This window comes from Acinonyx jubatus, chromosome D2, assembly GCF_027475565.1.
Source record: "Acinonyx jubatus isolate Ajub_Pintada_27869175 chromosome D2, VMU_Ajub_asm_v1.0, whole genome shotgun sequence".
Lineage (NCBI taxonomy): Eukaryota > Metazoa > Chordata > Mammalia > Carnivora > Felidae > Acinonyx > Acinonyx jubatus.
The window spans coordinates 43,856,326-43,883,710 of NC_069393.1; the positions used below are offsets into that span (position 1 = coordinate 43,856,326).

At 55.7% G+C, this 27,385-nt stretch overlaps 2 protein-coding genes across 2 annotated transcripts; one reads left to right on the plus strand and one right to left on the minus strand.

The window, feature by feature from the left end:
* Positions 1-3,236: 3,236 nt before the first annotated feature.
* MMRN2 (multimerin 2) lies at positions 3,237-19,806 on the minus strand. The gene is made up of 7 exons (XM_027062481.2): positions 19,543-19,806; positions 10,579-10,707; positions 10,380-10,486; positions 10,200-10,280; positions 9,300-9,452; positions 7,406-9,133; positions 3,237-4,468 (listed from the first exon to the last, which is right to left on the minus strand). The coding sequence occupies exons 1-7, from the start codon at positions 19,704-19,706 to the stop codon at positions 4,083-4,085; spliced, it is 2,748 nt and encodes a 915-aa protein (XP_026918282.2). The 5' UTR covers positions 19,707-19,806; the 3' UTR covers positions 3,237-4,082.
* Positions 19,807-19,891: 85 nt separating this feature from the next.
* On the plus strand, positions 19,892-25,343 carry SNCG (synuclein gamma). The gene is made up of 5 exons (XM_015080828.3): positions 19,892-21,001; positions 21,830-21,871; positions 22,186-22,313; positions 24,739-24,810; positions 25,053-25,343. The coding sequence occupies exons 1-5, from the start codon at positions 20,881-20,883 to the stop codon at positions 25,071-25,073; spliced, it is 384 nt and encodes a 127-aa protein (XP_014936314.1). The 5' UTR covers positions 19,892-20,880; the 3' UTR covers positions 25,074-25,343.
* Positions 25,344-27,385: the final 2,042 nt, after the last annotated feature.

The following is a 27,385-nucleotide window of genomic DNA, read 5'->3' on the forward strand; positions in this document are numbered from 1 at the left end:
AATAGCTGTTTGTTAGAGCAAAAATTGAGAAATGATCCTTTCTGGGGCACCTGGGTGGCTCAGTCGGTTGAGTGTCTGACTCTTGATTTCAGCTCAGGTCATGATCTCACGGTTTGTGGGTTTCAGCCCCGCATCGGGCTCTACACTGACAGCGAGGAGCCTGCTTGGGATTCTCTCTCTCCCTCTCTCTCTCTGCCCTTCCCCCACTCATGCTCTCTCTTTCTCTCTGTCCCTCCTCCCCTCAAAATAAAATTAAAAGAAGTGATACTTTCTCTTTGCCTACTCAAGAGGATTCAGGCTTTTCCCACTCCACATTTAACTCGCCCCCCACCCCCACCGCCCCTCAGCAAGTTTTGTCACTGTTAGGCCAGGTTTGGGGGGGCTTTCTTGATGCAGGATGGAGAAACGCTGCTCAGACCAGAGCTGATGATGTTTGATATTTTCAAGAGAAACCTAGGATGCCAGCGTTGCTGCAGAGCAGCAGAGGAAAGGAGAGCTTTAAGAAGCATCTTTTACAGGGGCTCCTGGGTGGCTCAGTCGATTAAACGCCAACTTCAGCTCAGGTCGTGATCTCATAGTTTGTGAATTCGAGCCCCACATCAGGCTCTCTGCTGTTGGCAAAGCACCCGCTTTGAATCTTCTGTCCTGGTCTCTCTGTCTCTCCCCCACTTGTGATCGAAACTCTCTCACAGAAACAAACATTAAGAAAAAAAAAAAAAAACAGATCAGCCCCCTACTTCGGCTCAGGTCATGATCTCACAGTTGGTGGGTTTGAGCCCCATGTCAGGCTCTGTGTTGACAGCTTGGAGCCTGGAACCTGCTTCAGATTCTGTCTCCCTGTCTCTCTGCCCCTCCCCCACTCTCTCCCTCTCTCTCTCTCTCAAAAATAAACATTAAAAAAATTTTTTAAAGGAACATCTTTTACAGACCATATATCCTCTCCACAGTGTTTCTGAAATAAAAAAGTTGTTTCTGAAATAAAAGTAAAGGTCAGGCGTTACTTTGACAGTATGTTGTGGTCTGGGAACATGCGTCTGGACTGCTGCGGGTAAGGTTATCCATGTCTTCTGGGAGCTTCCTGCCTCCACAGGCAGTAGCCAGCCTGCAGTTGGAGGCCCAGGATCGCCCCGCACTGCCTAGGTCGGGGCAGAGGCCACCACCGCCAGCCGCTTTGCACAGGCAGGGGACGGCTGGGACCCCGGGCCTGCTGTCCCTCAGCTGTATCGCCTCTGCTCATCCCCTCAACTGTCTTAGGGGCTGAGTTTCAGTTTGGGGTTCCCTCGAAATCACTCCCATCTCCAGGAGTCTCAAAGGTTTTGGGTTATGATTTCCTACTCCTATTTCATTTTATACTTGATCCCTTCTACTTCCCATTTTTCAGGAACTAGGAAAATGTTCTGATCTGCTTATGGTACCCTTTCTTGTTTTTCAATATTGTTTTTGAATATATTTATGGGTTTTTTCTCCCCATCAAATTTGGGGAGGTAGGATACCACCATTGCCTCGTTCTGGATGCCACAGTGAAGTATGTTTTACCCCTGGGGAACACTACGGCTGGTGGGCAATGGAAAAAGAGTCTGTACCCAGAGATATTAGATGCCATAGTGGAGATCAGAAATCTGTCAAATGAACTCTAGAATTCTTGCTAATCTGGTGTCTTCATTATAGAAGTACTTAAACATAATATTAAAGTTTTGTGAAATTGGTTTTGTTGACTGGAAAGCATCCTATTTAAAAGAACCACTGTTGGGGTGCCTGGGTGGCTCAGTTGAGTGTTGGGCTCTGCACTGAGCGTGGAGCCTGCTTAAGATTCTCTCCCTCTTCCCTTCCCCCACTTTCTCCTCGCTCTCAAGATCAAAATAAAATTTAAAAATAAATAAAAGAACCATTGTTTTCTCCAGTTCTCATCCCAGAAACTTCTGGAGCGATTCATCCATGCTGCTGGCAGAATTTACCAATTAGCACTTGCATTTACAACCTTCCTGTTGAAGAGCACCATGCCACGTGAGGGTTAGAGGACGTATGTCCGTTATGGAGATGAGTTCACTCTGTTTATCTGTAATACATTCCAAATGAACATCTTAAATGGTAAGACCACGCTACCCTAACATTTCCACTTAGTACAGCTTGACCAATAGTAGCCAGATTGAGCAGAAAGAAGACACAGTGAGGTCTTTCTAGCAGCAAGGGGGGCCTGGTACTGGCTTCCCAATCTTTGGTCGGGAATGACCCAAATGCATCATGCCTTGGGTTGGGATTAGTCTTGGCAACTGAGAGCCACATTGGGCAAGAGGCCCTGGCCAGAGCGAAGGGCAGGAAGGCCAGAGTCAGCCCTGTGGTCGAGATAATAAAACACCAAGACACTTAATGAAAGCTATTAGCCTAGCCACCTCATACTACCAATGGAAAAAGTTCAGAGAGGTGGTGGTTTACTCCAGGGTCAAGCTGTCAGTGGCAGAACGGCCCGGCACACACTTCTTTGAACGTTAATGTTTGAGCACACTGAGCACACAGAGCTTAGTGGTAAATAAATTCTGAGGGACAACTGTTTGAATTAATGACCCTTAGGAAACAAGGAGAAGGGCTGAGAACCCCGTTAACCCTGACAACCAACTCCCATCCTTGTTCACTACCCAGTCCAATCCAATTTGCTTATGGGGAAGAGTGTGTTCAACAAGTTTTGAGGGGCTCCTGGGTGGCTCAGTCGGTTAAGTGACTCCTGATTTTGGCTCAGGTTGTGATCCCAGGGTTGTGGCATCAAACCCTGGTGTCAGGCTGTGCGCTAAGCACGGAGCCTGCTTAGGATTCTCTTTCTCTCTCTCCCCCCTCCCTCTGGCCCTCTCCCCTGCTTGCATGCACTCTCTCTCTAAAATTAAAAAAAAATTTTTTTTTTTTAATTAGAAAACCCCAAATATTGAACACCTACAAACATTTCCTGACAATTTGATGACGGCTTTCTCAAGCCAGTTTGCTCCAGGCTCTGTAATGTTTTGAAAACCATATATCGATATTGTGGGAATAGGGGCAACTCTGGGCTGTGCTGTCTCCTCCCAAGATTCACATCACCGCCTACCGTGGAGGACTCTTGTGTGTTTTATGTGGAACTTAACTGAAGTCGTGAAGTCAAACACGGCCTGGAATGATGAGAGTCACGTTTATCCCAAAGAGTTTCATTTCCTCCATTTCTACTTACTTTACCAAATCTTTCTGCTCTCCACAAGTAAACCAGGCAGAGATTTGAAGGGCATTGCTTTATTCCAGAGCTGATCATTATTGAGGAAGATTTTGACCATCTTCCTTCACTTCCTCCCTCAGCCTCCTTCCTGGTGAGAGATGCTAATAAGAATGAGGGCGCTCATTAGCTAGTGGAGGAAGTGGGGAAAAAAAAAAAAAAAAAGGTAAAGGCTGTACACATTTTAGTTCATGTTTGGCATGCTTGGCCTTTATCTTCTGGCGGCAAGGAGAAAAAGAAGTGAAATTAAGGCTACAGATAAGTTCAAAGAAGGACTAAAACTGAAGAGAAGATAATAATTTTGTTCCTTTGGTCACTCAATGAGGCCTCTGTCCCTGTTGCTAGTAAAGGCCAAACAGGTTAGTTTTCTCCTACTGCCCTGTAGTGGGTAGAGACCGGTTTCCAACATTGTCCAAAATGTCACCTCTGTGTGGAACGTTCCTTCCGGGAAAGAACGCTTTTCTGGCATAAGATCAGGGAGAAGAAGCGCGAGAAAGGTTTCAAGTTTCCAACCCCAGGAGGAGCAGCACACCAAAGATGCCGTAAAACACAGGGTGTGGCAGAGAGCCGGAGTCCAAGCCATGCCGCCTCAGAAGGCGCGCCAAGCTAACGTTCACCCGTCCCGGGCCGGGTTCTGCTCAGAGAGGAGTATCCCGGTGCTTCTTGTCAGTGAGAAATAGCGAAACCCAGCTCATCTAGAGGGAGGCCACATACACCACATTGTCTTTGCAGAAGTTTTCCAGGAAGAACTGGACCGGCTGGATGGTCTCCAGACCACCCCCTGGCCAGGGCTCCAGGCCAAGGAGAGCTGGGCGAGTCCGCAACGTCTGGTCGGGGCCGTGTCCAGTGTTCAGGTCTTGAACATAAGGAATCCCCCGAATGTCGTGCCTGGCGGGTGTCTCTTTACTACGGATCCCTGGGTTAACTCAAACCACACTCTCTCGCCTTTTTGCAGCTCGGCCATGGCAAAGGTTGTTGCCGTGCTTCCGCCCTTCCGCTCCTCAGTGGAACCGACAGGGGTCTGATGGTGACCTCCAAACACCAGCTGCCCTGTACCTGGCCCGGGGCCAAATTCAATGCTCACTGCAAACAGGTAGACCCCGCGCTCGGGGGCTCGGAAGTAGCCGTGTTCGGGGAAGTAGCTGCTGCCAATGTTGACGTAGGTAGTGTTGAACTTCACTGTCTGCAGGGCAGTCGTCCCTTCTGAAAAGCTGGCATAGAAGGCCACAGGGGAGCCTGGAATGCAGGACGAAAGCGCTCAGTGACTCAATCCCTCACTCCCTTAGACGGCAAATTAAACCCTGAGACCTGCCTTTCTCACCTTAACAGTAGGAATAAGCCACTATTTCTAGATACCCTACGGGTTCCCAATAGCAACCTCAGAGAGTGGGAGCCAACGGGCCAGCACTCACCATGTCACTGAGAGAAAGGAAAATACAAGTCTGTTGTCTCTCCTGGTGTACGTTTTTAAAAAGCACTTCCTCCTTTGCTCCCTTTTCCTTCTAGCATCCTGAGAGGTAAGTACCCTTCTTTGAGGAAACTTTGAGTCTTGAGTGCTTACCCGGTTGTCCAAAGCTACGTGGCTTGCCAATGGCAAGCTGGGACAGGACCCGGGTCTCCGACTCCCAGACTACTGCCACCTACTGGGGATCTTGAGATCTCTCCAAAAGAAAATAACCCCTATCCTCAAGGTAATCATGCTAACGCTGGTGAGAGGATGAAAGAACCCTGAAGGGTCCTTCCTCCTGGATGTTTGGCACAAGACCTTAGAGACAGGACAGCAGGTAGGGCTGGGCAAGAAAACTCTTCGAGCTGGTCATCTTGTTTTCCAACCGTTGCACAGAGCTCCGGGATTACAGATGGGGACAGGGGCCCAGAGAGGGAGCACTTGCTCCAGGTGACACAGATCATAAATTACCACACTGGCAGCTGTCTTTGGATCTCCTGATCTCTGGTGCTCTTCCCATTGCAAGAAGCATTTTAGGGGCGCCTGGGTGGCTCAGTCGGTTGAGCGTCTGACTTCGGCTCAGGGCATGATCTCGCGGTTTGCGAGCGCGAGCCCCGCGTCGGGCTCTGTGCTGACAGCTCACAGCCTGGAGCCTGCTTCGGATGCTGTGTCTCCTTCTCTCTCTGTCCCTCCCCCACCTGTGCTCTGTCTCTCTCTATCGAAAATAAATGTAAAAAAATGTTTTTAAGAAAAAAAAAAGAAAGAAGCATTTTAGCCAGCCATAGGAGGACAAGCGAGACGAAGAGAACATAGGCGTGAGGCCTGCCAGGGCCACGTGCAGGCTTGGAGCCAGAAGGAGCCACTCTGCGTAGGGGGGTGAGCGTACAGTGAGGAAGGAGCCAACCTGGCTGCTTGGCCAAGACTCTCAGGCAGAGGAGGACAGGGCCAGGAGACGGGAAGGGTGAGTCCCACTGGGGTTCTGGCCATGACACTGGCCTTGGCACCAATGAGGCGATGTTCCTCACGTGCTCCCTCAACTCTCTATCTCTCTGTATCTCTCTCTCTCTGTCTCTCAGAGGAGACCAAACTTTCCCACTTCTTAGGGGATAAAACCAAAGCCTAAAGGAGGGGCAAGCGGCATAGTGGTTAGTGACTTGATCCCACCTACAGCCCCAGCTCTTTGGCTCCCGGTCCAGCAATAGTTTTGTGAATGTCAAATTTCTGCTCTTCTTTAGTTCTGGAAGATTTTCTGAGAATTAGGAAGTTTGGAATAGCTTTCCCATTTGTGGAGATCACAGGCCCGCTGCTGGCTCTGCAGTTCACCCAGCGTCCAGGAGGTGGGGCGCTCGGCCAGCCGAAGGAATGCCCGCCCGGCGCGCCCTCTGCCGGTACTCGGCACTCTCTCCACATGTTGCAGCCGGCCTGCCGCCCAGAGTTCAGCCTTACCGACCCCCCCCCCCCCCACCCTGCCCCGGGGCCCAGCCTGCCCCGCAGGAGGCTGAAGGGCTGTGCTTCACTGATTTGCTAGCTGGAACACTGACAGTGGGCTTCCCTGCGGGGCACAAAATGATTTTCCCATTTTACAGAGGGAGAAACTGAGACAAGGAAGTGGTGCTAGAGGCGGTCCACTGCCCCCAGGCACACGAAGGCCTCCAGGGCCGTGATGGAGAATGACAGGAGCAGGAAGAGCTTGGGATGGGATCCTCAGACCTCCCACATGCCAGGCTACACCAGCATACAGACAGCCCAGATGGCAGCCCTGTACTCAGTCCTGTGTCTGGATGAGGATGTGGCCATAGCCCCAGGGCCAGCCTCTCTGGCAGGGGGGAGTCACTTGAGGCATGGAGTCTAGTGGTCTCCTTCCCCAGGCCACATTCAGGGAGGGGCCAGGATGGCTGGCTGCACATCACATCAGCCTCAGAGCCAGCTTCCCAGGCCCAGGGTGCCGGGGCCCTGCAGGGACCCGTCGTCAAGGGCCTTTCACAGGAGAAGAACCAGCATCCTAGAGACAGCTGGACAGGGTTCAGGGCTCCCTGTGCCACTTACTAGCTGTACGAACTAGCAGGACACTTGCCCTGACCGAGCCTCAGTTTCAGGTAAGATGGCAGTGATGACGGACTGTTGAGCTGTTATGATGACTCCACGTGGCAAAGCCCACGGAAGGCCTGGCGCAGAGCAGCAACATGGGTCTACTATGTTAGCAGGACAAGCTCCTTTCAGGGCCCAAGGCCTTCCCCTGTATTCTCCTCTTGCCGAGTGCTGCCCATGGCCAGTGACACCAGTCCCTAGTCACATATTTGTATACAGGGGAGCTGATTAAAGACACAGGGGGTGAAGCAGGGTGGAGGGGAAGAGCTGGGACGGAGAGATTTGAGGCTGTGGCCCGCGGGGAACGGAGGCATCCCCTTCCTCGCTCTAGTGGCTGAGCGGCAGACAGCTCCGTGGTGTATATACGGGCCTCAAACGTTTACATGGAGGGCCTCTGCCTGCTCATTGATGGTTGGTTCTGGTGACTTCTACCTGCTTACACTTCCGGTAGCTTAAGAGGCACCTGGCCGTCAATGAAAGGGGGATCTGGGCAAAGCGGGCCCTGAGTACCCCTGAAGGATGCTCACCTTGTTCTTTTTCATCTGGTCTTCTCCGAGGCAAAAGAGCTGCCAGCAGCCAGCCCTGTCCTCCCCAACTTACCCAGCCGCACCCCCCCCCCCCCCCCCTCAGGAACTCACCTGCTTCCCAAAGCACGGGCCCTTTGATATGTGCATCCGCCCTGGGCTCTGCTTCCTTCCTGTCCCTCCTCCGGGAAGCTTCCAGACCTTTCTGCCGCTTCTTCCCTTTCTTGCTCAGCATGGCCTGCAGCTTCCCCAGGTCCAGGCTGACGTTGACTGCCAAAAGCCCTTGGAAGTTTCCGAAGAGGCTGTGGAAGAGGCGCTGGTGCTGCTCCAAGTCGCGCTCGGTGGCGGACAGCGCCTCCTGCAGGCCCTTCAGGGAGCTGTTGAGGGAGGAGACCCCGGGGGCCTCGCAGCAACGGCTCACCCTCTGGAGGTCGGCGTCCAGGCGCTCCAGCTCCTGCGCCAGCCCGGCGGGGACCTGCCCGCCGGCCTCCCCCGGCGACGCATCGCGGCCCCCCGCCGCCGCCTCCAGGGCCGCCACGCGGGCGGCCAGCGCGTCCCAGGCGAGCGCCTGCTCCTGCAGCCCGCTGGCGGCGTCCTGCAGGCCGACGCGGATCTGCTCGTAGCGCAGCGGCAGCGGGCCGGGCGCCTGCTCGGACATCTCCTCCATCACCTCCTCTCCGAAAAGGGCGGCCAGCACGGCCTCGTGCCGCAGCGCGTCGTCCAGCAGGGCCTTGAAGTAGCCGTGCAGCTGGCCGAGTTCGCGCCGCATCTCCCCGTGCGCCGCCCGCAGCGCGCTCGCCTCGCCGTCCAGCGCCCGCAGCTGGCTCCGCAGCCGCGCCCCGTCGGCCCGCGCCCGCTCGCCCTCCGCCCGCCGCTCGTCCACCGCCCGCGACAGGGCGGCCACGGCGTCGCTCAGGGCCTGCAGGGACGAGCCCTCGAGCTGGCGCCGCTCGTCCGGGCCCACCTGCGCCTCCTCCAGGGCCCGCGTGGCATTCAGGTCCAAGTAGAGCTTCTGGCAGTCGCAGTCCTTGACGTACTTGATGAGGTCGGCGTTGGTGCCGTGCAGGTGCTGGATGGTGAGGTTGAGCTCCAGGAGCTGCCGCTCCATCTCCTCCTTGTTCTCCTCCATGATCAGCGACTTCTCCATCAGGATCACCCGCAGCTCGCGCAGCGCCGTGTGGTTCACCTGCAGCTCCAACAGCTTGTGCTCCACCTGGCTGATCTGATCAAAGGTCTCATCGGATTCCGAGTACAGCTCCTTGATCTCCTCCACGTGCTGCGCCAGGGTGGCCTGCATGTCCGCCAGGATGCCCCGCAACTCCTCTTCCCTGCGGCCGGCGGCCGCGTGCAGCGCTGAGAGGTTCCTCTGCAGCTGGCCCAGCCTGGCCTGCAGGCTCTCGGGCTCCGGCCTTGCCGCTGCCCCCGCCGCCGCGGGGACCAGGCTGCCGTTGGCCCCCACGGGCCCCTGGGCCTTAAGGAACCTCTTCAACTTGGCGTCCACATCTGCGTGTACCTCGGAGAGGGACTGCTGCAGGGAGAGGTGCTGGGCGTGCATGCGCTCCTCCACGTCCTGCCGCAGCTGTCCCACTCTCTGGGCGTTGTCCTGCACCTTGGTCTCAAATTTGGCACCAAGCTCCTGGAAGTCAGCTCTGGCCACCGTGCTCTCCTGGACCCCACGGATGGCCTGCTGGTTGGCCTCCACGTCAAGAGAGAGGTTTCTTACGACCTGGGAGAGGCTGTGCAGGCTTTGGTTGAAGCTGCTCCAAATGGGGCTGAAATGCACGCGCAGGAAGGCGTCCATGTGGGGCAGTAGCACCTGCTCCAGGGATCTGCCAGGAAACACTGCAACAGAGACACGTTTGTACACAAGCCCTGCAAGGACCAGACACCCCTCCCCAGGCAGGGACCAGAGGGGGCTCCTCTGAGATCTGGGCCTTCCTGCCCCGCCTTCCTCTCTCCCCTCAGATGTGAACAGGCTGTTCCTCCACCCCTGGAGCCTGCCACTCACCAGGCTCTGTCTGATTTGCCTCCATGGTCGCAGCTGTGACGTTGCTTTCCAGCGCCTTCCACAGGCCTGGGAGGCTGTCTGCCACCTGGTGAATGTCGTTCTGGAGATCCTCCTGTGGCACCATGGTGTCGCTGATCTCTGCAGCCAGGTGGCCTGAAGACACACAAGGGATAAGTGTCGAGGTCTCACTCCCCAGACCTGGGCAGATCGTGAGGTACGGAGAAAGAAATTTCCAGGTTCGGATAGAAATATCAGGGAGCTGTGTGCTGACGTCCTGTGAGCGGGAGCTCAGAAGCCTTTAGCTCCAGAGGTGGAAATGCTTGGCGCTTGAGCCCTCACCCTCACTGGACACCCACAGCAGACACGCCTGATCAATCATGGCACACTTTTGTCCTCAGCTGTGTGGACATGGCCTCTCAACAATCATCCTAGGCAGCCCTTGTCTAAAGCCCTTGTTCACCGCACGATGAAATTTATTTGCCACGTCGGCCGTGGTCCAGCCTTGAAAGGCCTCACAATTGGTGCCTCTTGGTGGTTCTGTGCTGACTATACATACACCAAGGCTAGCACGACTTTCTGGCCCTGGTTAGGAGACATGGGGGAAAGTTTCTTCCAGCCCATGGGATCTTGTCCCATTCAAGAGGCAAGGTAGGTGCCGGATGAAGCTATCCTTCCCAGAAAATGCAGTCAAGGGAAAGGGTGTGTGTGCTTAGCCAACAGGCAGTGACCAAGGGCCCTGTGGCTCTGCCCTCCTTGGTGTGGGGGGTAGGGTGATACAGGGCCACAGAGGGACCCCTGCTGATTCTGGGCACAGAGTTTTCCTGAAATGGCCTGGGCATGTGGGTTCTTTCTGCCTGCCTGCCTGCCTGCCCCTCTGTACCTTCTAGGAAAGCAGCATACCTGGTTCAAAGCTGACTGGCCCATCCCAAGACTCCTGGAGGCCATCCCCTGGATCTTCAGGCTCAAGGATTGCCGTGGGATCTGCAGAGAGGAGGCAACAGATGTTGACACCACAGGTCAGAGGAGCTGCCTGACCTCTGGGTCAGAGATTGAAGGGGAGGGAGCCACAGGGAGCCCTACCGTAGTGTCGGCAGTCAGGGCCTGAAAAGCCTGGGCAGCACTTCCAGGCCACGGAAGCCAGAACCTTCTGCTTGACCTTGTACACCGGCTTGTGTATCATGCGGTACCTGGGGAAAGATGGCCAGCTCAGTGACTCCAGAGTGAGCCAGTGTAGGACTTGGGTGGGTGGCCCCCCTCGCCCCAGCCTGCCCCCACTCACATGACTTTGACTTTCTGGCAGTCCGGAGTCTCCTGTGGACATGGCTGCTGCGAGTGGACAAGGAATTTCTCTGTTTTGCAAGCAGCTACAAAGGTGACCAGCCTAGACTTCTGGTAAGGGCACCAGTTACTGGAAAAACAAGCCGGAGGAGAGGGCTGCTGAGTCACACCCGGGTCCCACATGACCCTTCCTAGATGCCAACAGTGGTGCCAGTGCCCCACTCCTGCCTCCCTGCCCCACCCAATGCCTGGGATTCTAGAATCCATTATCCTGAGAAGGGAGCACTCTGCATTATTTATCCCTCGGCCCCCGGACAAAGGCTCCACAAACCCTGCCTGCAAGGGCACCTGCTCCACTGGCTTCCAGGGGCCAGCACAGAGAGGTTGACAAGCACCCCCAAAATCACACAGAGCTAGGAAGGCCTCTCGCTGTCTCTGTTGGTGCCAGGGAAGCAGCATCATGCCGCTGGGGCTGGAGAGTCCTGGGTTCAAGTCCTTCGCACTCTGACTTTGAGTGAGGTACTTAGGGAGTTTCCACTCTCCCATTTATCAGATAGAGATCATAATACCCTCCTCCAAGTGGGCGGATGGGTACCAAGTGCCGGGATCCTGACAAGTGCTCAGCAATCACTGCCGCCCTGCCCTGTTACACTCACATCTGTCTTCACCACAGACCAGGCTTCAGGGAGGACACCTGCTCCCTGTCCATTCCCCATTATGGCCATTATGGAAATGGACTTTCAAACAACTGTGGGAGAAGGCAGCTGAGTGGAGCAGCTCCTTCTCTGGGAAAGAGCCTACAGGGTAGTTTGGGGGTCACATTCAGCACCCTGAATGCCTGAGAGGTAGCCTCTCCATCTACATTCTTTACGAGTGCGTGTTGTTGCAAGTCCCAGGAGCAGGGGGTGCTCATGGCTGACACAGCCCCAGCTCACTGACCCGGTAGCGGGCTTGATGGGGTCAGTAGAATAGATCAGAGGGTCCTTCCCCCAGCAATCAGCTCCCAGAACGGAGCTCTCCAGTGCTGCAAGCGGCAATGACCTCCAGGGCTCAGTTCAGCTCAGCACCCCTTGGGTATTGGGTACCGGGCTGAAGCTGAACAGGATTCAGTGCCAATATGGAGAAATAGACCTTCCTTCCAGGGTCCCCAGGGAGAGCAGGCCATCTCAGATGGTGTGGAAGGTGCCAGGACCCAGGGAGACTTTCAGAAGGAGGTGATAACTTGGCACCAGGAACTGTGCCAGAGATGTGTGGCCCACTGAGATGCAGAGGGTTGGGGCAGGGAAGGGGCTGCTGAGGTAAGGAGAAGCCAGAATGTGGAGGCCTTGAGCTCCTACGGAGGAGCTGGACTGTGTCCTGAAGGGACAGAAAGTTGTGGAGGGGTTTGAGCAGAGACGTCACACATGAAAGGGCCACCTTGGTTCCTGGGTACAGAAAGGCCAGGGAGAGGCGAGGTATAGGTGGCTGTGTCAGGGATCTGGGTGGAAGATTCTGGCAGGTTCCATGGGTGATGGTGGTGGATGTGGAGAGAAATGGCCACACTCGTCAGATATTAGGAGGCAGTGTTCGAGGGCCTTGGAGATGGAGTGGCCGTCAGGTTAGGATTTTATTCTCTGGACCTGGTCTCTGTCCTGGGACCACCAGGCACCACCATACCGGGATTCTGCTGAGGAGGGCAGGCGGTAGGATTGAGGGGAATTGAGTGACCATATCTGTCTTGAGGGCTGAGACCCCCAGCCTGACTTCCTGCTTGGCTCCCAAAAGCCTGGCAGCCAGCCTTTACCCTCTTGGTAGCAAACTGAAAAAGCCCATCGGGAAAATGACCCCACTCAAGAGGAACGACCTAAAAACAATGGCATCAGGGGCTCCCCCAGTGAAATAGCCCAGCAGAGCACATTATGACAAAAGAGGTTAGAAAGACCCATCCACACATCCAGCTTCCAGTGGGCTTCTTAGTCTGTCTGCTCTCAAGTGGGCAGATGTCCAAGATGACTCCTGAGAAAAACCTCTAGTACAAAAGAGGGAGATCAAAAACAAACAATTGGAAAAAAAATCAACTTGGAGAAAACCAACACTGTGCAGAGAAGTCCCCCAAATTTGTATTCACAGCTCCAGATCTATAAGAGAAGTTACTGCATCCAAGAAACAAGAACAGGAAGCTATTAAAAAATAGGATGAACATATAGGGGTGCTATATAGGGTGGCTCAGTTGGCTCAGTGTCTGACTTCAGCTCAGGTCGTGAGCTTCTGATTCATGGGTTTAAGCCCTACATCAGGCTCTGCTGACAGCTCAGAGCCTGGAGCCTGCTTCAGCTTCTGTGGCTCCCTCTCTCTCTGCCCCTCCCCCACTCACACTCTGTCTCTCTCAAAAACAAACATTAAAAATTTTTAATGGAAGCACATACAGAGAATGAAAAATACAACAGTTGGAAAATTAAAATATAACAGTACAAATGCAAAAGAAAATTAATAAAAATGTTAGAGGGTAAAGTTCAAAAAATTTCCCCAAAAGAAGAGCAAAGGGCAAAAGAAAACAGGAGAGGAAAGCTCAGGAATACTGAAGACCAGTGTTGGAAATCTGTGGGGAATAAGATTAGGAATTCCCAGAGCTTGCACCAACGGGTTAACAAGGCATAAAGAAATAGAAAGCCACAGGATGAAAGCATCCAAGGTGAGGTAAACAAGATTAGGTAAACATGGCAAAGCACCCCCAGTATAGAACAAAGGTATAGAAATAGGAAACCTCAGGATGAAAGCATCCAAGAATAGTAAACAAGATTAGGTATTCAGGGAGGAAACGCTCCCCAACTTAGTACAATAGCAGAAAGCTGCTTTCACAGGAAGGAAGGACCAAAATAGGTAAACAGTAAACAGGACTATAGACTGCAGCAGGCGGGGCAGCAGGGCAAAGTTGCCCAGAGTGGAGCTAATTAGCAAAAGAAAGGTGCTTTGTTGACCCTGAGGTTCTGTCTGTCTTGTCCCCTAAGCTAGCTAAGATAAACAGACATGGTGCATCATGCCTGCTGTAAACAACCATCTGCCTGGCACCAGGACTTTGTTTTGTATTGACCCAAACCCCTAACAACACATATCTTCAAAACCCCCTTTCCCTCATGCCTGTGAATTAATGTTCACGGTTTCATTGTCTCTGTGCACATCCATCACGCTTGTAAGCCTTCTGATCCTAATAAAAACAGAGCAAGGACCCTTACTCGGGGCTTTTGTCTCCTCCCAGACATTAGCCTCTCTTGCATTTTAAACCTGTGTCCGCTCTCTTGCTGGACAAGAGAGAACTCCAGACCCAGGGGCTACACCAGAAATCCAGTATCTGAATAACAGGAGTTCCAGAAAGAGAACAGAAGGAGGAAATCGTTTATTAAAAAAATCAAATATTACAGAAGTGAAGGACTTGAATTTTCAGATGCAAAGGGCCTGCTAATTACCCACAATGTGATGAAAATAAACTCACATCATCATGAAATTTTAGAACTCTGGGAATGAAGGTAATTTTATACTTTCTAGAGAGAAAAATCAACACACACACACACACACACACACACACACACACACACACCAGCAATTAGAATGGCCTTGAGCCTCTCAACAGCAATACTGGAAACTAGAACACAGTGGAGAACTGCCTTCAAAATACAGAAGGAAAAATATTTCCAATTTAGAATCCTATACCCAACCTAACTATCAGTCAAAGCAAAGAGAGCAAGAATAAAAACATTTTCAACACACCGGTTTTCAAAACATTGCCTACCCCAGGACCCCACATCAGGGAGCTAGCAGAACAGTGGTTTGCAATCTTGCCATCAAATCTTCACATCAAAACCGTTGTGTGGCACTTTCCAAAGAAGAGCCTCTGGGCTCCACTCCAAGTCAATGAAGCAAGATTCTCTGGGATTGTGGCCTGGGCATCAACATTTTAAAGCTCTCTGTGGCATTCTAAGTCACAGCCCAGGACAGGGTACCACTGTGCCAGAAGTGCCCCACCGACACAAGCCAGGGTACCAAGAAAGAGGAAAGCAGGGCATCGGGAGACAGGAATTCCATCAGAGAATTGAGGGGAAGGGAGTCCCCAGGAAGATGGTGCAGGCGAGCCCAGGTCAACGATGGGCAGTGGGTGCAGGGCCAGCGTCCAGAGCTAGAGCTCTGAGACCAGCAATCACCAAGAACACACAGGTAGTCAAACACCTGACATGGATGAAAGGGGAGAGCAGGTGTGGACAAACTGGCCAAGAGTTTGGGATCGAGCAGTGACAGAAACGCAGGAAACTAAGCAAAAGAAGCAAAAAAAATGGAAACCGTTGTTTGCTCCAGGGAAGACCAAAAGTATGAAGTGTCTCCACTCTGAATAGCATACATAGTCACATGAATGTAATCACTCAAAATGACAATGTGGGAGGATGATGGATAGGGTGTGTGTGTGTGTGTGTGTGTGTGTGTGTGTGCACGCGCGCACGTGCATATGCACATGGGTGTGCTCTTGCATGCTTGCTATGCGTGCATGTTGGGGTTAGGGTATGGAGTGGGAATGAGAGCTTCCCAAAGAAGCAGCAATATAAACATGTTAGTTAGAGACATAGAGACGGATACCAAAGGAATCACCTAAATAGTTGAAAATTATTGCCTGTGGGGACCAGTGAGGGCAGGGGCTTCTGGTCATGTCAACAAACTTTGTAGAAGGTTTGACTCTAACCCAGAGGGTCATGCAGTTTTTCTGCAAAGGAACAGATAGTAGATATTTCACACAAAGCTAACTGCATAATCTGTAGTGTCCAGTGCAAAATAAAAATACGGGACAACAATAAAGATTAAACCAAGAGTGAGGCCCTTCTGTGGGTGCACCCTATGTGACTGCTCAAGTCACGTGCCCGTGGACCTGGCCCTGATTTTAAGCAAAGAATGTTCACTCAACACGGAGAGAGAGAGAGAGAGAGACCGCAAAATTGCTGGGTCCAGAGTTCAGAGACCACGGGTGAGATGGACACCTTCACGGACTGTTCCAGGACCAGAAACTCCAGTCCCCACCCCACCCCCACCCTGGGCTCCCTGGAAATTCTGCAACTTGGGCTCAGGCCTGGGGAAAATTGTTTCTCTAAACCAGTGGTTCTCAGCAGGGGGTGAAGTGACTTTTGCCGCTAGGTGTATTTCTCAACCTCTGGAGACCTTTACAGTCGTCACCACCGGGAGGGGGGAGGAGCGCCTGGCATCCAGCGTGTGGAGACCAAGGATGCTGCTAAACACCCCAAAATGTGGGCAGCACAGCCCGGCACCCCCACAACCAAGAATTAGCCAGTCCCAAATGCCAGGCGTGCCAAGGTTGAGAAACACCCACTCAAAACACAGTTCCATTTGTTGCTCCAAACTGCTGCTGAGGGTCCAGAAGGCCTGTGCCCAGGCGCACTGGGTTTGGTCCAGCCTGCCAGGGAGTGACTGAGACTTTCCATCTGGAGCTCCTGGAACCGGAAGCGGTGCCGCCCACCCTTCCTGCCCAGGAACTTTCTCTCCTGACCTGCCCAAACCTCAGGCTCCAGCTATTCTCCCTGCCCACACTCCCCCTCCCTTGGCAGCCCAACCCCCTTGGCACAGTGTAGGCCCTGGCCCAGAAGCCCTGGGAACATTCCTGACCTTTGCTTTGGTTTCCTCCAGCTCCTGGCAGCTTCACGCTGGCCCTCTGCGCCCGAGCCCCCAGCTCGGCTCGCTGAGGCACCCATTGTTCTCGCTGCCTCCTGGTCTCAGGCCTGGGCGCTCTTTGCACCCTCGTCTCCTGGGGCCAGCTGGGTTTGGGCTACCCTGGGCCTCTGACACAGCCCCCACCTGACCCCTTGCCCCAGTCAGGAGGGCGTCTGCTGACCCCTTTGGAGCTTTTAATGGGAGATGAGAAGCCTGGGCCCTCCTCCCCTCCCCCTTCCCGGACTCAGGTTGACTTTGAGCAAGGCCCTTCCCCCAGTCCTGGAAATGTGGAGAAGATTCCCACTTCCGGCCCCTCCCTGGGGGCAAAGGGAGGGGCTTCGTGGGAGGCTGAGGAGACTCTAGCTGGGAAAGGGCTGTTAGCTGGGGCCTTCTGAATTATGGATGTGCTGCTGCTATTGTCCACTGGGACACTTAAATGCCAGTAAACCTCACCTCTGACTGCCCCTTAAGTCCTTAAGGCTTTCTGGGGAAGGAGGGTGTGTTCTCGGTATCCTTGCTTTCTGAGACCCTGAAGGCAGCCGTGAATATGACCACTCCAAGGGAGAATTTTGCAGGAGCTTTGTCTCTGAAAGGGGCTTTGGCAGAGGAGCCTGAAGCCCACTCAATGTCCAGAGTGGGAGTTCCCTGAGTGTGCCCAGGGCCTTGTGCTTCTGACAACAGGAACAGGTGCAGGAGATACAGCCATGGCAGTGGCTGGTGGCCTGACCTCCAGCCGTATGCTTGACTCCTCTGGGCTATGGGCTCTCAGTTGCAAAAAAATCACAAATGCTACCTACTTGTACATGGGTCAAGAGAAGCTGATGCTGGTGGCTAGGGCTAGCTGGGCTGCTGGGAGCAGCCTCCCTACATTATCACCATCCCAGGGGAGACAGGACAGAAGACACCTGGAGTTTGCAGCCCGGTGGTTGCAGGCCCCTGCTCTGATCGGTCACTTAGCTGTGTGGTCCAGGGTGGCATCCCCATCCCTCTGAGCCTCACAGCATGGAAAGTGGAGACAGCAGAGCTCTCATGACATGTAGAGATGGGGCACCTTGCCCAGGGCTCAGCCTGGTCCTCAACGCAGGCTCAGTCCTGCAGGGGGAGCAAGTGCAGGCTCTGAGAAGCCTACCTCCTAAACTGCCGCTCCGTCCCACTCCCACCAAAGCCAGGGGGCATCCAAAGAGCCTTCTCCCCACGGAGTCCAAATACACAGGTGACTGGGGCACCCAGGGACAGGGGGAGCATTCAACCACGTCCTGCCTCCACCCTGGGACCAGGCATCCGGCACCCAACTGTTCTGTTCAAACTTCTCTTTGCAAAGGGTCTAATCTGGGCCCATATCTAAGGCCTGCCATAGCCCTGGAGCTCCAGAAAGAGGTGTGGGGGGGCAAGGCCCAGCAGTCTTGTCGATGATGGTGCAGGGGCCCCGCCTCCCCTTCCCCTGCTGTAGGAGGGAGACTGGAGCAGCATTTCCGCCTGTCCCTTTACAGAGCACGGGAAGCAATCAGCCCGAGGAAGCTGAGCAGGATTTCCTTCCTTTCACACCAGCCCCTCTGGAGACCTTGACAACCTGGGCTGGGCCTGTGGGGACCGCCGCTTCTGGGTTGTGGGAAGGAGACCTAGCAGGCCTGCTGGGACCCCCCGGGTTCCCCTGGGACCCGGGTGTTCCTGGGCTGGGGATCCCTTCTACGTACATCTGCACATGCTGTGCACACACTGGGACCACCCAGGGAGTGGATGAGCGCAGCCCACAAGCCTCTCCCCACAGCCAACGGGGTAGAGAGAAAGAGGGGTGTCTCCTACCTCTTTTTGATCCACCTGGGACCTTGAGCCTCCCTTTTATCAAAAGGAAGCAGGTCACCAAAGAAAGGAGCTTTGGGGTAGGGAGGCTTGGTTCTTACACCTGAAATCAGAGTTCGGTGGCTGGAGCCCCCCACCAAGAATCACCTGCTCCACCCAGCCCTGAGCCGACCTGGTGGTGGGGCAGAGATGGGCCCCCTCCTCCCCACTTGGCCAGCCCCTCCCTCCCTGAGAGTCGGTGTGCACTTGCTTATTACGTTTTCCTTTCCATGGCCAAATCCATTTTCAGGAAAGTGTCCAACAAACACATTCACCTTGAAGTGTCAGAGCTTATAGGACAACTGTCCCAGGCAGATTCATTCCATAAGCTAATGTGATAGTGAATCTCAGGGAGCCAGGTGGAAGGCTCTGGGTGGGTGTAAACTGACCCCTTTCACCTTCCAAACCCATATAAACACCCTCACCAAGTCTGGTGTGTGTGTGTGTGTGGTCGGGGGTGTGGTAGGCATATAAAGTGCGTCTAGGGGGTGGGGCTGCCTCTGAGTGCTCGGGAACCAGATCATGAGCTCTGAAGTCAGACCTAGATCCTGGTTCTAGATCCCCTTAGCTGTATGATCGTGGGTCAGGTGTTTAGTCTCTCTGAGCCATGGGTTCCTCCCCTGTAACCCCGGCTGTTGGCAGGATTAACGAAGCTAACACCCGGCAAAGTGCCTAGCCCCAAGGGGGACCCCATGAGGGCACCTGCTGTTCTGACTGTGGAACACCCCGAGGAGGAACCCACAGGTCCAGCACCTTATCAGCAGGGGCACCTGAGTCTGGACAAATAGAAGACTGGGAAATGGTGTCCTGGTTCAGTCACAAGACCATTCCACTCATTTCCAGAGGGGCACTGAAGCAGAACTCACTGGATGCCGTGGCTTCCTCTTTGTCTGGAAATAGGGCAGAGTACCCTGTCTGCTCACTGCTTGTCTCTCAGGGGTAGGCTGAAGACCCACACCAGTCCTCCTGGGCACTCAGATAAAAATCCAGTCCCCAGGAGTGTCTCTCTTCCATGACTTATGCCAGGCCAGCCTCACGGAGGCTCAAATGTCAGTTGACTTACTTCAAAGAAGGGGAGACACTGCCAGGCCAGCTGGAAACTTCTGGAGCTACTGCCCCTCATCACCCCTTGCTAAGTGGTTGATGGCAAGAAATGCTCTTGCCCGACCTCCAGGTTGCTCCCTGTCATGGGCCAGGTGAGGAACTTCCTGTGGTCCTTAGGCTGGGCCCTGGGGTGCCCAGTCTGGGCTTGGAGGGGTGGTGGCCTCCTGAAGGGAGTCTGACACCAGGCATCTCATTCAGCCTCACAGCCGGCCCCAGCAGGTACATAATATTAGGTCATTTCACAGATGGGTAACTGAGGTTCCAAGAGACTCTGTTCTGGCTGAGCTGGGACTCAGATCCTGTACCATGACCTCCCCCCCAAGGTCGAGGTCCTCCTTACCGTCTGACGGGGTCCCCGCCGATATCCTCAGCCTCTGCCCTCCAGACCGCAGGCGGCCTTGGGCTATGTGGATCAGAGAGCCTGCTACCTGAAGCCTTGGCGCAGGCCCCCAGCAGCCCCCAGCCTAGGGGCCCCCCGAGACCGAGCAGCAGCGTCAGGATCATCTTGGCCGTGGGACGGGCTCAGCCGGAGCAAGTGACTCCACACACTGCTGGTGATGTTGACGTCGTCTTCAAGTTAAGCCTCAGAAGGAAAAGAAAGCACAGGGACAACAAAGAGAGGAAGTGGCCTGGGCCGGCCCACCCGGTGAGCCTCGTCCGGCACCCCCCTCACCTCCCCCTAGCTACCTCCACCATCCCCTGCAGAGGCAGCCAACAACTCAGACCGGTTCCTGTGCCTCTCTAAGAGGACTCAGGTCAGGGACACTGGAGGTGTGGAACACACAGGGGGGTGGCCCCACCAACACGTCCCCATGGGAGTCAGGAGAAGAACACAAGCCTCGAGGTGGGTCTGCAGGAAGCGGTCGGCTCAGTCTCAGGGAACCTGCTGCCCATCCATGCTGGTGGCCAGGAAGCGAGGGGCACTTCGTGCCTACTCAGCACCTTTCACCACTGGGCTGTGGGTGGGAGCCAGCAGGTGGGCGGAGATTCAGAGAGAGAAAGCTGTCCTAGGGTCACACAGTGTTAGCCAGAGGCCAGGACACTGGGAGGCCCTTTGTGTGCTCCTCTGCCCCATCTCCCCCACTGCCCTTGATGCCCTTGATGGAGCCCTGGGACGTGGGGGCATCCACGGTGCTAGTGAGTAGCCAGGCAGGCCGGGCCGGTCTGGGAAGTTGGCCACTGTTGTTTAACCCCTGGCCTACATGGCCCTGCCCCCCTGCCCTACCTGAGAAGCTGGTAGCAAAGGTGCCTCCCCTGCCTGACCACCTCTGTCCCAGATGTATACAGACGCAACAGCCCCAGGCCTGAGAGCACTCAGCCAGGCTGTGGGTGGGCAGGGCAGCGAATGAATGAGGGACAGTGATGGATTAGGATGTGTCCAGCCCCCTGCGCCACTCCCTGGAGGGCAGGGGGCAGGAGGGAAGGGCTGGGCAGCAGGGGCCCAGGGGAGCCGGACCCCGCTGCCCAACCCCCAGAGAAGGTGAGGGCGGGCCTCCTCCCCCGCCCTCCCTGGCCTGCTGGCTGAGCTCCCACCAGCCAGCCGCCGCCGCATCATCAATATTTCATGGGCGTCAATAAGAGGCAGCGGCAGCAGCGGGGACAGCGGCTGCAGCAGCATTCTTGCCAGCTCTAGCCATAGCTCACTGGAAGAGTCAGGCTCCTGGCACTGCCCACCACCATGGATGTCTTCAAGAAGGGCTTCTCCATCGCCAAGGAGGGTGTGGTGGGCGCTGTGGAGAAGACCAAGCAAGGGGTGACGGAAGCAGCTGAGAAGACCAAGGAGGGGGTCATGTATGTGGGTGAGTCTGGGCGAAGCAGGGCGTGGCAGGGTGCAGCGACTGGGAGGCGAGAGGCGGGGGTGCCCGGTTACCCTGGGCCAACCTTCTCCCCCAGCCTCAGGGGGGCATTTTGGGTGGGGATGAGGTCCTGGCCATTGGGTCAGGGTCTCCACGCCCTGGAGCACCCCATCCCCCTCCATACCATCCCCCACACCCCACAGTGTCTGCTCTGACCTCCTCAGGGCTCCAGGGTCTCTGAAGCAGAACAGCAAGAGGGGCACTCGGCCTTCAGACACACTTGTTTGCGCGCGCGCGCACACACACACACACACACACACACACACGAGTGCACAGATGCAGACCAGTGTCCCCCACGCCAGCATCCCCTCCAGGCCCTTGTGCTCAGATAAGAAGCCAGCTTGAGCCTAGAGCAGGAAGATGCTCAGCAGCGGAGCCCCAGGTCCCCACCCTGTTCAGAGGGAAGGGTAAGCAGGGGAGAGGAGCCTGAGCCCCAGTGTCCTGTGCAACCCCACCCCCTTCAGCCCCTCGGAAGCTGGTGACTCAGCTCCGTCCTGCTGCTGCTTCCGAGGCCCAGACCACACCCAGGTGGGCCTGGACCCTACCTCAGGCCTGGTCTCTCTCATCCCCCTGTCCTGTCCTATCCACTTCCCATCCATCCCCTTTCTCCAGACACAGCAGGAAGCAGCCTTTGAAGGGACTGCCGGCCCCCAGACACCACCTCACCCCCCTACTAACCCCACAGCTTGTTCAGCTGTTCTGTGTGTTTGCCCTGACCACCTCGCTCCCAACACCAGGAGGAGTAGGCTGACGCCTCCATTTCCTCCCCAGGAGCCAAGACCAAGGAGAATGTTGTGCAGAGTGTGACCTCAGGTAAGGGGCCCAGGACCAGGGGATATGGGGGTTGGGACCTCCAGGGACTGCAACCTGGTACTGAAGGCTCAAGCCCAGGGTCCTCCTACCCTCCAACTAGAAGCCTAAGCTGTACATGCACATGAGGTTAGATAGACCCAGGGTGCCCCTCCTGCATCAGGGCTCCCCCGGAGTCAGAGAAAGGCGCAGTCCAGGGCCTCCAGTAGAGGCAGAGTTTTGAGCGCCCTGAGAAAGAGGTTGCTCAGCCTGACTTGGGCAGGCCAGGCCCGGACAAGGAGGGGTCAGGACCACGGCCAGCCAGAGTCCTCTTGCAGTGGCTGAGAAGACCAAGGAGCAGGCCAATGCTGTGAGTGAGGCCGTGGTCACCAGCGTCAACACAGTGGCCATCAAGACGGTGGAGGAGGCGGAGAACATCGCCATCACCTCCGGAGTGATTCGAAAGGTGAGATCCAGTTGTGGCCCTGGCTCTCGGGCCAGTCTCATCCTTTCTCCTGGGCCCCAGAGAGGCTAGCTGAGGAGAAAGCAGTATTGTCTCATGACATATAGGGAAGCAGAGATTGAGGGGGCCCATGGTCTGTGCTTGGTGTTTCTCAAACCCATTAACACCTACAACCCTCATAATTCCTCTTGTGAGGGGGGCAGTTTGGGGCCCACCTGGAAAGTGAGGCTCAAAACCACGTCCTCTTGAGGCTCCGCATTTGGGAGGTATCACATTTCACTAGTGAAAGCAGGGTGCTGTGGGCCTCACGCAGTGACAGGCGGCCTCCAGGGCAGGAGACACCAGGCTGGAGCTGCCAAAGTCACCGCCCACCGGCCTGCTGTCCAGCCTCCCTCCAGGGCCTGGTGGGAGGAGCAGGGAAGCAGCGCCCCCTCGTGACAAAGCAGCGAGGGTCCTGACCCCGCGTTCCACTTTTGTGCACGGGCGCGGGCGTGTGCCCCCGTGGGCTGCCAGGTGCAGAGGGCGCAGGCGCAGTTGGGCGCCCCCAGGAGGTGGAGGCCCCGCTAGGTGAGCTATTCCCGCACGCACCACAGAGCAGGCTCTGCTTCAAGCATTTTACACGTATTAACTCATTCAATCGGCACAGAATCTGCAGAGACCGGGTGTGGAAATGAGGCCCAGAGAGGTTACGTTATGTGACCAAGATCCCAGGGGCTAGTCCCGCAAGCCTGGGGTTCCCAGGGCAGCCTGGCTGCAGGGCCTATGCTGGGAGAGATTCTGCATGAGTGTGAGGCCGTGGTGGGGGCCCGGTTTATATGGGGGCCAGGCATGGGCCTCTCTGAGGCACCCAGCAATGAGGACCCCTGCTTCAGGGAGCAGATGGGAGGAAGGGGAGGAAGCCCCCCTGCCAGGAGGCAGCGCCTAGGCATCCACTTTTGGGGCCAGCACAGGTTCTCCACCTCTTTAGAGCTGGCAACCCGTCTGCTCATTCCCAGCTCTGCCCCTTGCCAGCTATATGACCTTGGGAAGCTACTTAACCCCTTGGCACCTCCATTACCTCTCCTGTAACAAGGGAGGGGGTGACCGTCCCCGTTTCATTATGACATTGTGTGACCGTGCAGGGAAATGGCCCCCACGAAACTGTTACACCTGGGTCATGGTGAGCACCCAACAGAGGCAGGAGACTATACCATCATCATCTGTGCCTCCGGGCAGGACCCATAGGTGCTCGGGAGAGCAAAGGAGGCACTGGGGTGGGGTCAGGCTGCCACTGGGCCTCTGAGAGGGGGCCTGGGCACTCCTCTCTGGCCTTGAAGGAGGGCTGGTAAGCCCATGGAGCCACCCCAGGGCCTGGAGTGGGGGTAGCTGCCCCAAGGGAGACATTTCCTGGTGACACCCAGAAACCAGTCACAACTCTTCCTCCAGTGAACCATAGAAGGACGCAGCACTGCCTGTCTGACAGCCCTTTCATTCCACTGGCCTCATGCATCTGCCTTGGGTGGTAGGGCTTGGCCTGTGGCCACCTACCCTTTGCCTGGAAAGCTGCCCCTACTGTGACTGACAGAGTTCAGTGCCCATTTAAGCCCCAATCCACCAAGGATGTCCCAGAAGTAGCATGGAGACAGCAGAATCCTCCAGAGGTTGGTGCTAAGACCGGGATCCAGGCTGATCACCCAGTCTGGCCCTGCCCACAGCTGTCACTCGACTACCTCCTGGGCAGGTCACCTTAGGCAAGTGTCTGAGTGGGGGTAAGGTGGTAGGAGACAGGAAGTGGGGAGGATTGTATAATGCCTGCTGGCTCCAACCAGACCAGCTTGAGCCCGGAGCCCATCCAGGAGGCAGGGAGAGAGAAAGCTGCTACTAGGGATAGGGATGGGCCTGGAGCAAGCTGAACCTGATCTCTACCAGCCCCATTGCTTTGAGCTGTGAGGCTTTTAGCTGGATACGTGGCCTCCCTGGCCTCAGTATGAACAGTAAAAACACCCCTCTTCCTAGGGCTATTTGGGGGCTCAGTAGGACAAGAGTGTGTGATCATATGGTGCAGGGACACTGAGGGTGGGGTCAGGCCTAGGGCTTCAGGGCCATGGCCCACCCCCACCTCACTCCACCCCACCCCACCAGTCCTCCTCCATAAGAAGGCCCAACCACAGACTGCCCAGAGACTCCACATTAGTTCAGGGGTGTGTGAAGCTGGGCTCCAAGATACATGGTGCCCCCATAAAGCCTCGGCATCATCAGAGCCCCCACTGTGGGTCCTCACGTGAGGCTCTGTCGCTCCTCTGGTTAGTCTGGTGATGACACACCGCACACAGCAAGGTGATAAGGGCCTCTGCTCCTCTTTGAGGCCAGGTGGATGAGCCGTGGGTGCAGAGAAGCTGGGGCCTCTGCGCCCTCCACACTGTCCCACATCCCCTTTTCTCCCTCACAGGAGGACCTGGAGCAACCAGCTCCCTCGCAGGAGGACAAGGCAGCCAAAGCGGAAGAAGAAGTGGCTGAGGAGGTAGGTGCTGGGCTCCCAGAGAACAGAGGGTACCCGGGCAATCCTGCTTCCCTCCCAGGGTCCCCTGAGCCCTCAGGGAAGCCTTGTGACCCTCTGCAGCCCCCTCAGCCTGAATGTGAGGTCCCTTCATGAAAGGCTCCTCAGGGCGGAGGGGCAGAGATGGCTCCCAGCCCCACCCCATTCAGGGTGGCCACTGAGGGTGGGAGCCTGGAGCTGTGTGTGAAGGTCACTCTCTCTCCCAGGCCAAGAGTGGAGGAGACTAGAGGGATGCAAGTCAGCCATGGAGGAGGAAGAGCCCTCTGCCTTGGACCCCACCGGGCATGAGGACTGCCCAGCCCTGGAGCGTGACCTGGGTTGCCCATGTTCCCACACCTGACCACCCACAGGGCCTGTCCTCCTACACTGCCTTCACCTCCCTCACCTCCCTCAATCAGTCGCTTTGCCCCCTGGTCCTTCTGACCCCACAGATGCTGCTGTGAATTTTTGTTTTTAATGATTCCAAATAAAACTCAAGTCCTCATTCCTGACCATAACATGCCCATGCTTCCTTTCTGTGCTGCCTCATTCATGAAGAAATCTCCTACCCCCCACCCTGCCCCAAGGAACAGGAGCCAGGCCAGCCTGCTGGTGGGTCTGGGAAGCAGGTCTGGAGCCAGGTACCCTCCAGGCATGCCCTGGGCATTTCAGGAACCTTCTGACACAGGCACTGCCTTCAGGGCCCCTGCACCAGTTGCTTTTTATAATGGAGGAAGCTGCCCTGCTTTTGGCTCCCCCAGACAACCTAACACCCCTCCTGGAACAGATGGTAACTTTCAAAGATCTAAAGTGCAAACCCATAGCAAGACCTGTCTGAGTCCTCCTCAGCACAGAAGGTTGTGACCCCACGGCTCCTCCTGCCTGGCCCCACCCAGCCTCAAGCTCCCATCGCTTGGAGCTGGGCTTTCCTGTCCTTCAGCACGAAGTCCTGTCAAGTATCATTAGAAAAAAGGACAGCTGAGATGCAGGAGAGTGAGCCTCCGCCTCGAAAGTAGTAAAAGTGAGCTCCTCCCAGCCTTGAGCACTTTACCTAATTTAATCCTCAGAACAAACCGGTGGTGTCTCAGGTGACCCCAGTGTCCCTGAGAATGAACTGAGGAACAGAGAGGTTAAATACCTTGCTCAGGGGCACAGAGCCTAGGAGGTGCAGAGACCGGGCAGAAGGCAAGGTGGCCTGGCTCCAGAGCCACCCAGTTAAGTCCCATGCTCTGCTCCGGCCACCTTGACCGGGTGGACTCAGGTACTTCTGGCAGATGTTTCAAAACCACCTGGGGATCCAGCTGGTAGGTGTCCTACACGAAGGGCTATTGGCATCATGCCCTGGGGGCTCGCTCATAGGCAGTGGGGGGATTGCATCCCCTTTGATGCCCAGATGGTTTGGGCTCGGAGCATCTAAGTGACTTGCCCCCTGCCTCCAGCCCTGGGCGCCAGAGCCTGACCTTCAGTCCACACCCTGATGCAGACACTCCTGAGACCACAGCACTTTCCCATACTGCCTCAGGGGTGGGGAGCAGGGGTGTCAGGCAACCCTGGGGGCTGGGAACCCAGCTGAGCCCAGCCGAGCAGGAGTGTATCCCACTCTGCTGGCCATGGGCACCCACTGCTGTGGAGGCTGAGAGGAGCAGGAGGCTGCGGGTCCCCCAGACCCCCAAACCTACCATGGGAGGAGTGAAGGGTCTGGAGGAGGTTCAGGGCAGTCATGGTTTCCCTGCTTCCAGACCCAGATGCAGGCACACAAGCAGGCCTGTGCATGCCCAGGAGGAGTCCGTCTGGGGCCTGGGTGTGCCTGAGAGCTCTTTGGACTGTAAGGGAAAGAGAGGAGCCGGCCCGATAAGGTATCAGGGGGAAGGGGACACCTAGACCCAGCCCCTGGGGACAGTGCATCACCAGGCTCCCAGTGTCCTCTGCCTCAGCTGAAGGAACCTGGGAGGGTCCCTGCTGCTTGACCCCCACCCTAGACACATATTCAGGGCCTGTTCCTGGGGTCATATGCCAAACATCTAGGTTCACCCTGTCCAGGAAGCCTGTTCCCTGCCCCACAGCACCTGCAGTGCTCTTAGCCTTTAAACCCATGTTACGCGCTTTCTGCTCTTGCAGCTGCACGTGACTTCGCTAGAGGACAAATGATCTCTCCCTGCCCCTCTCCTCACCTGAGAAGCCCCAGGTGAACTGTGGGGTGCTGGGCTGAGTGTTGGACATCCTTCAGTCCATTTAAATGATCACAATAGCATTTGAGGACATTCTGTTATAGTCTTCCCCCTCCCCATCAAGGATGGGGACACTGAGGCTCAGAGAGATGGGCTTGCCCTAAGGGGTATTTGAACCCAAGAGGTATGACTGCAGTGCCTGCTGCTTTAGAACCACCAGCTGTCTCTATTGTCACCTGCTTGGGCCAGACTGTGCCTCCCTGTCTTGTTCTTGCCCACTGGGACCAGCACCAGCATTGAATAACTTTAATAGCCACTGCTATTTTCACTGCTGCAGTGAAAAGACCCTTCTGGCCAAAGAGACTGGTGCTACTGGTAGGAATTCAGGAGGG

Coding starts and splice junctions, on each gene's coding strand:
- SNCG (XM_015080828.3), top strand. CDS start 20,881: ATGGATGTCTTCAAGAAGGGCTTCTCCATCGCCAAGGAGGGTGTGGTG. Junction 21,002..21,829: donor GGAGGGGGTCATGTATGTGG/GTGAGTCTGGGC, acceptor TTTCCTCCCCAG/GAGCCAAGACCAAGGAGAAT. Junction 22,314..24,738: donor CCTCCGGAGTGATTCGAAAG/GTGAGATCCAGT, acceptor TCTCCCTCACAG/GAGGACCTGGAGCAACCAGC.
- MMRN2 (XM_027062481.2), bottom strand. CDS start 19,706: ATGATCCTGACGCTGCTGCTCGGTCTCGGGGGGCCCCTAGGCTGGGGG. Junction 10,487..10,578: donor TGCCAGAAAGTCAAAGTCAT/GTGAGTGGGGGC, acceptor ATCTTTCCCCAG/GTACCGCATGATACACAAGC. Junction 9,134..9,299: donor GGCAAATCAGACAGAGCCTG/GTGAGTGGCAGG, acceptor TCTCTGTTGCAG/TGTTTCCTGGCAGATCCCTG.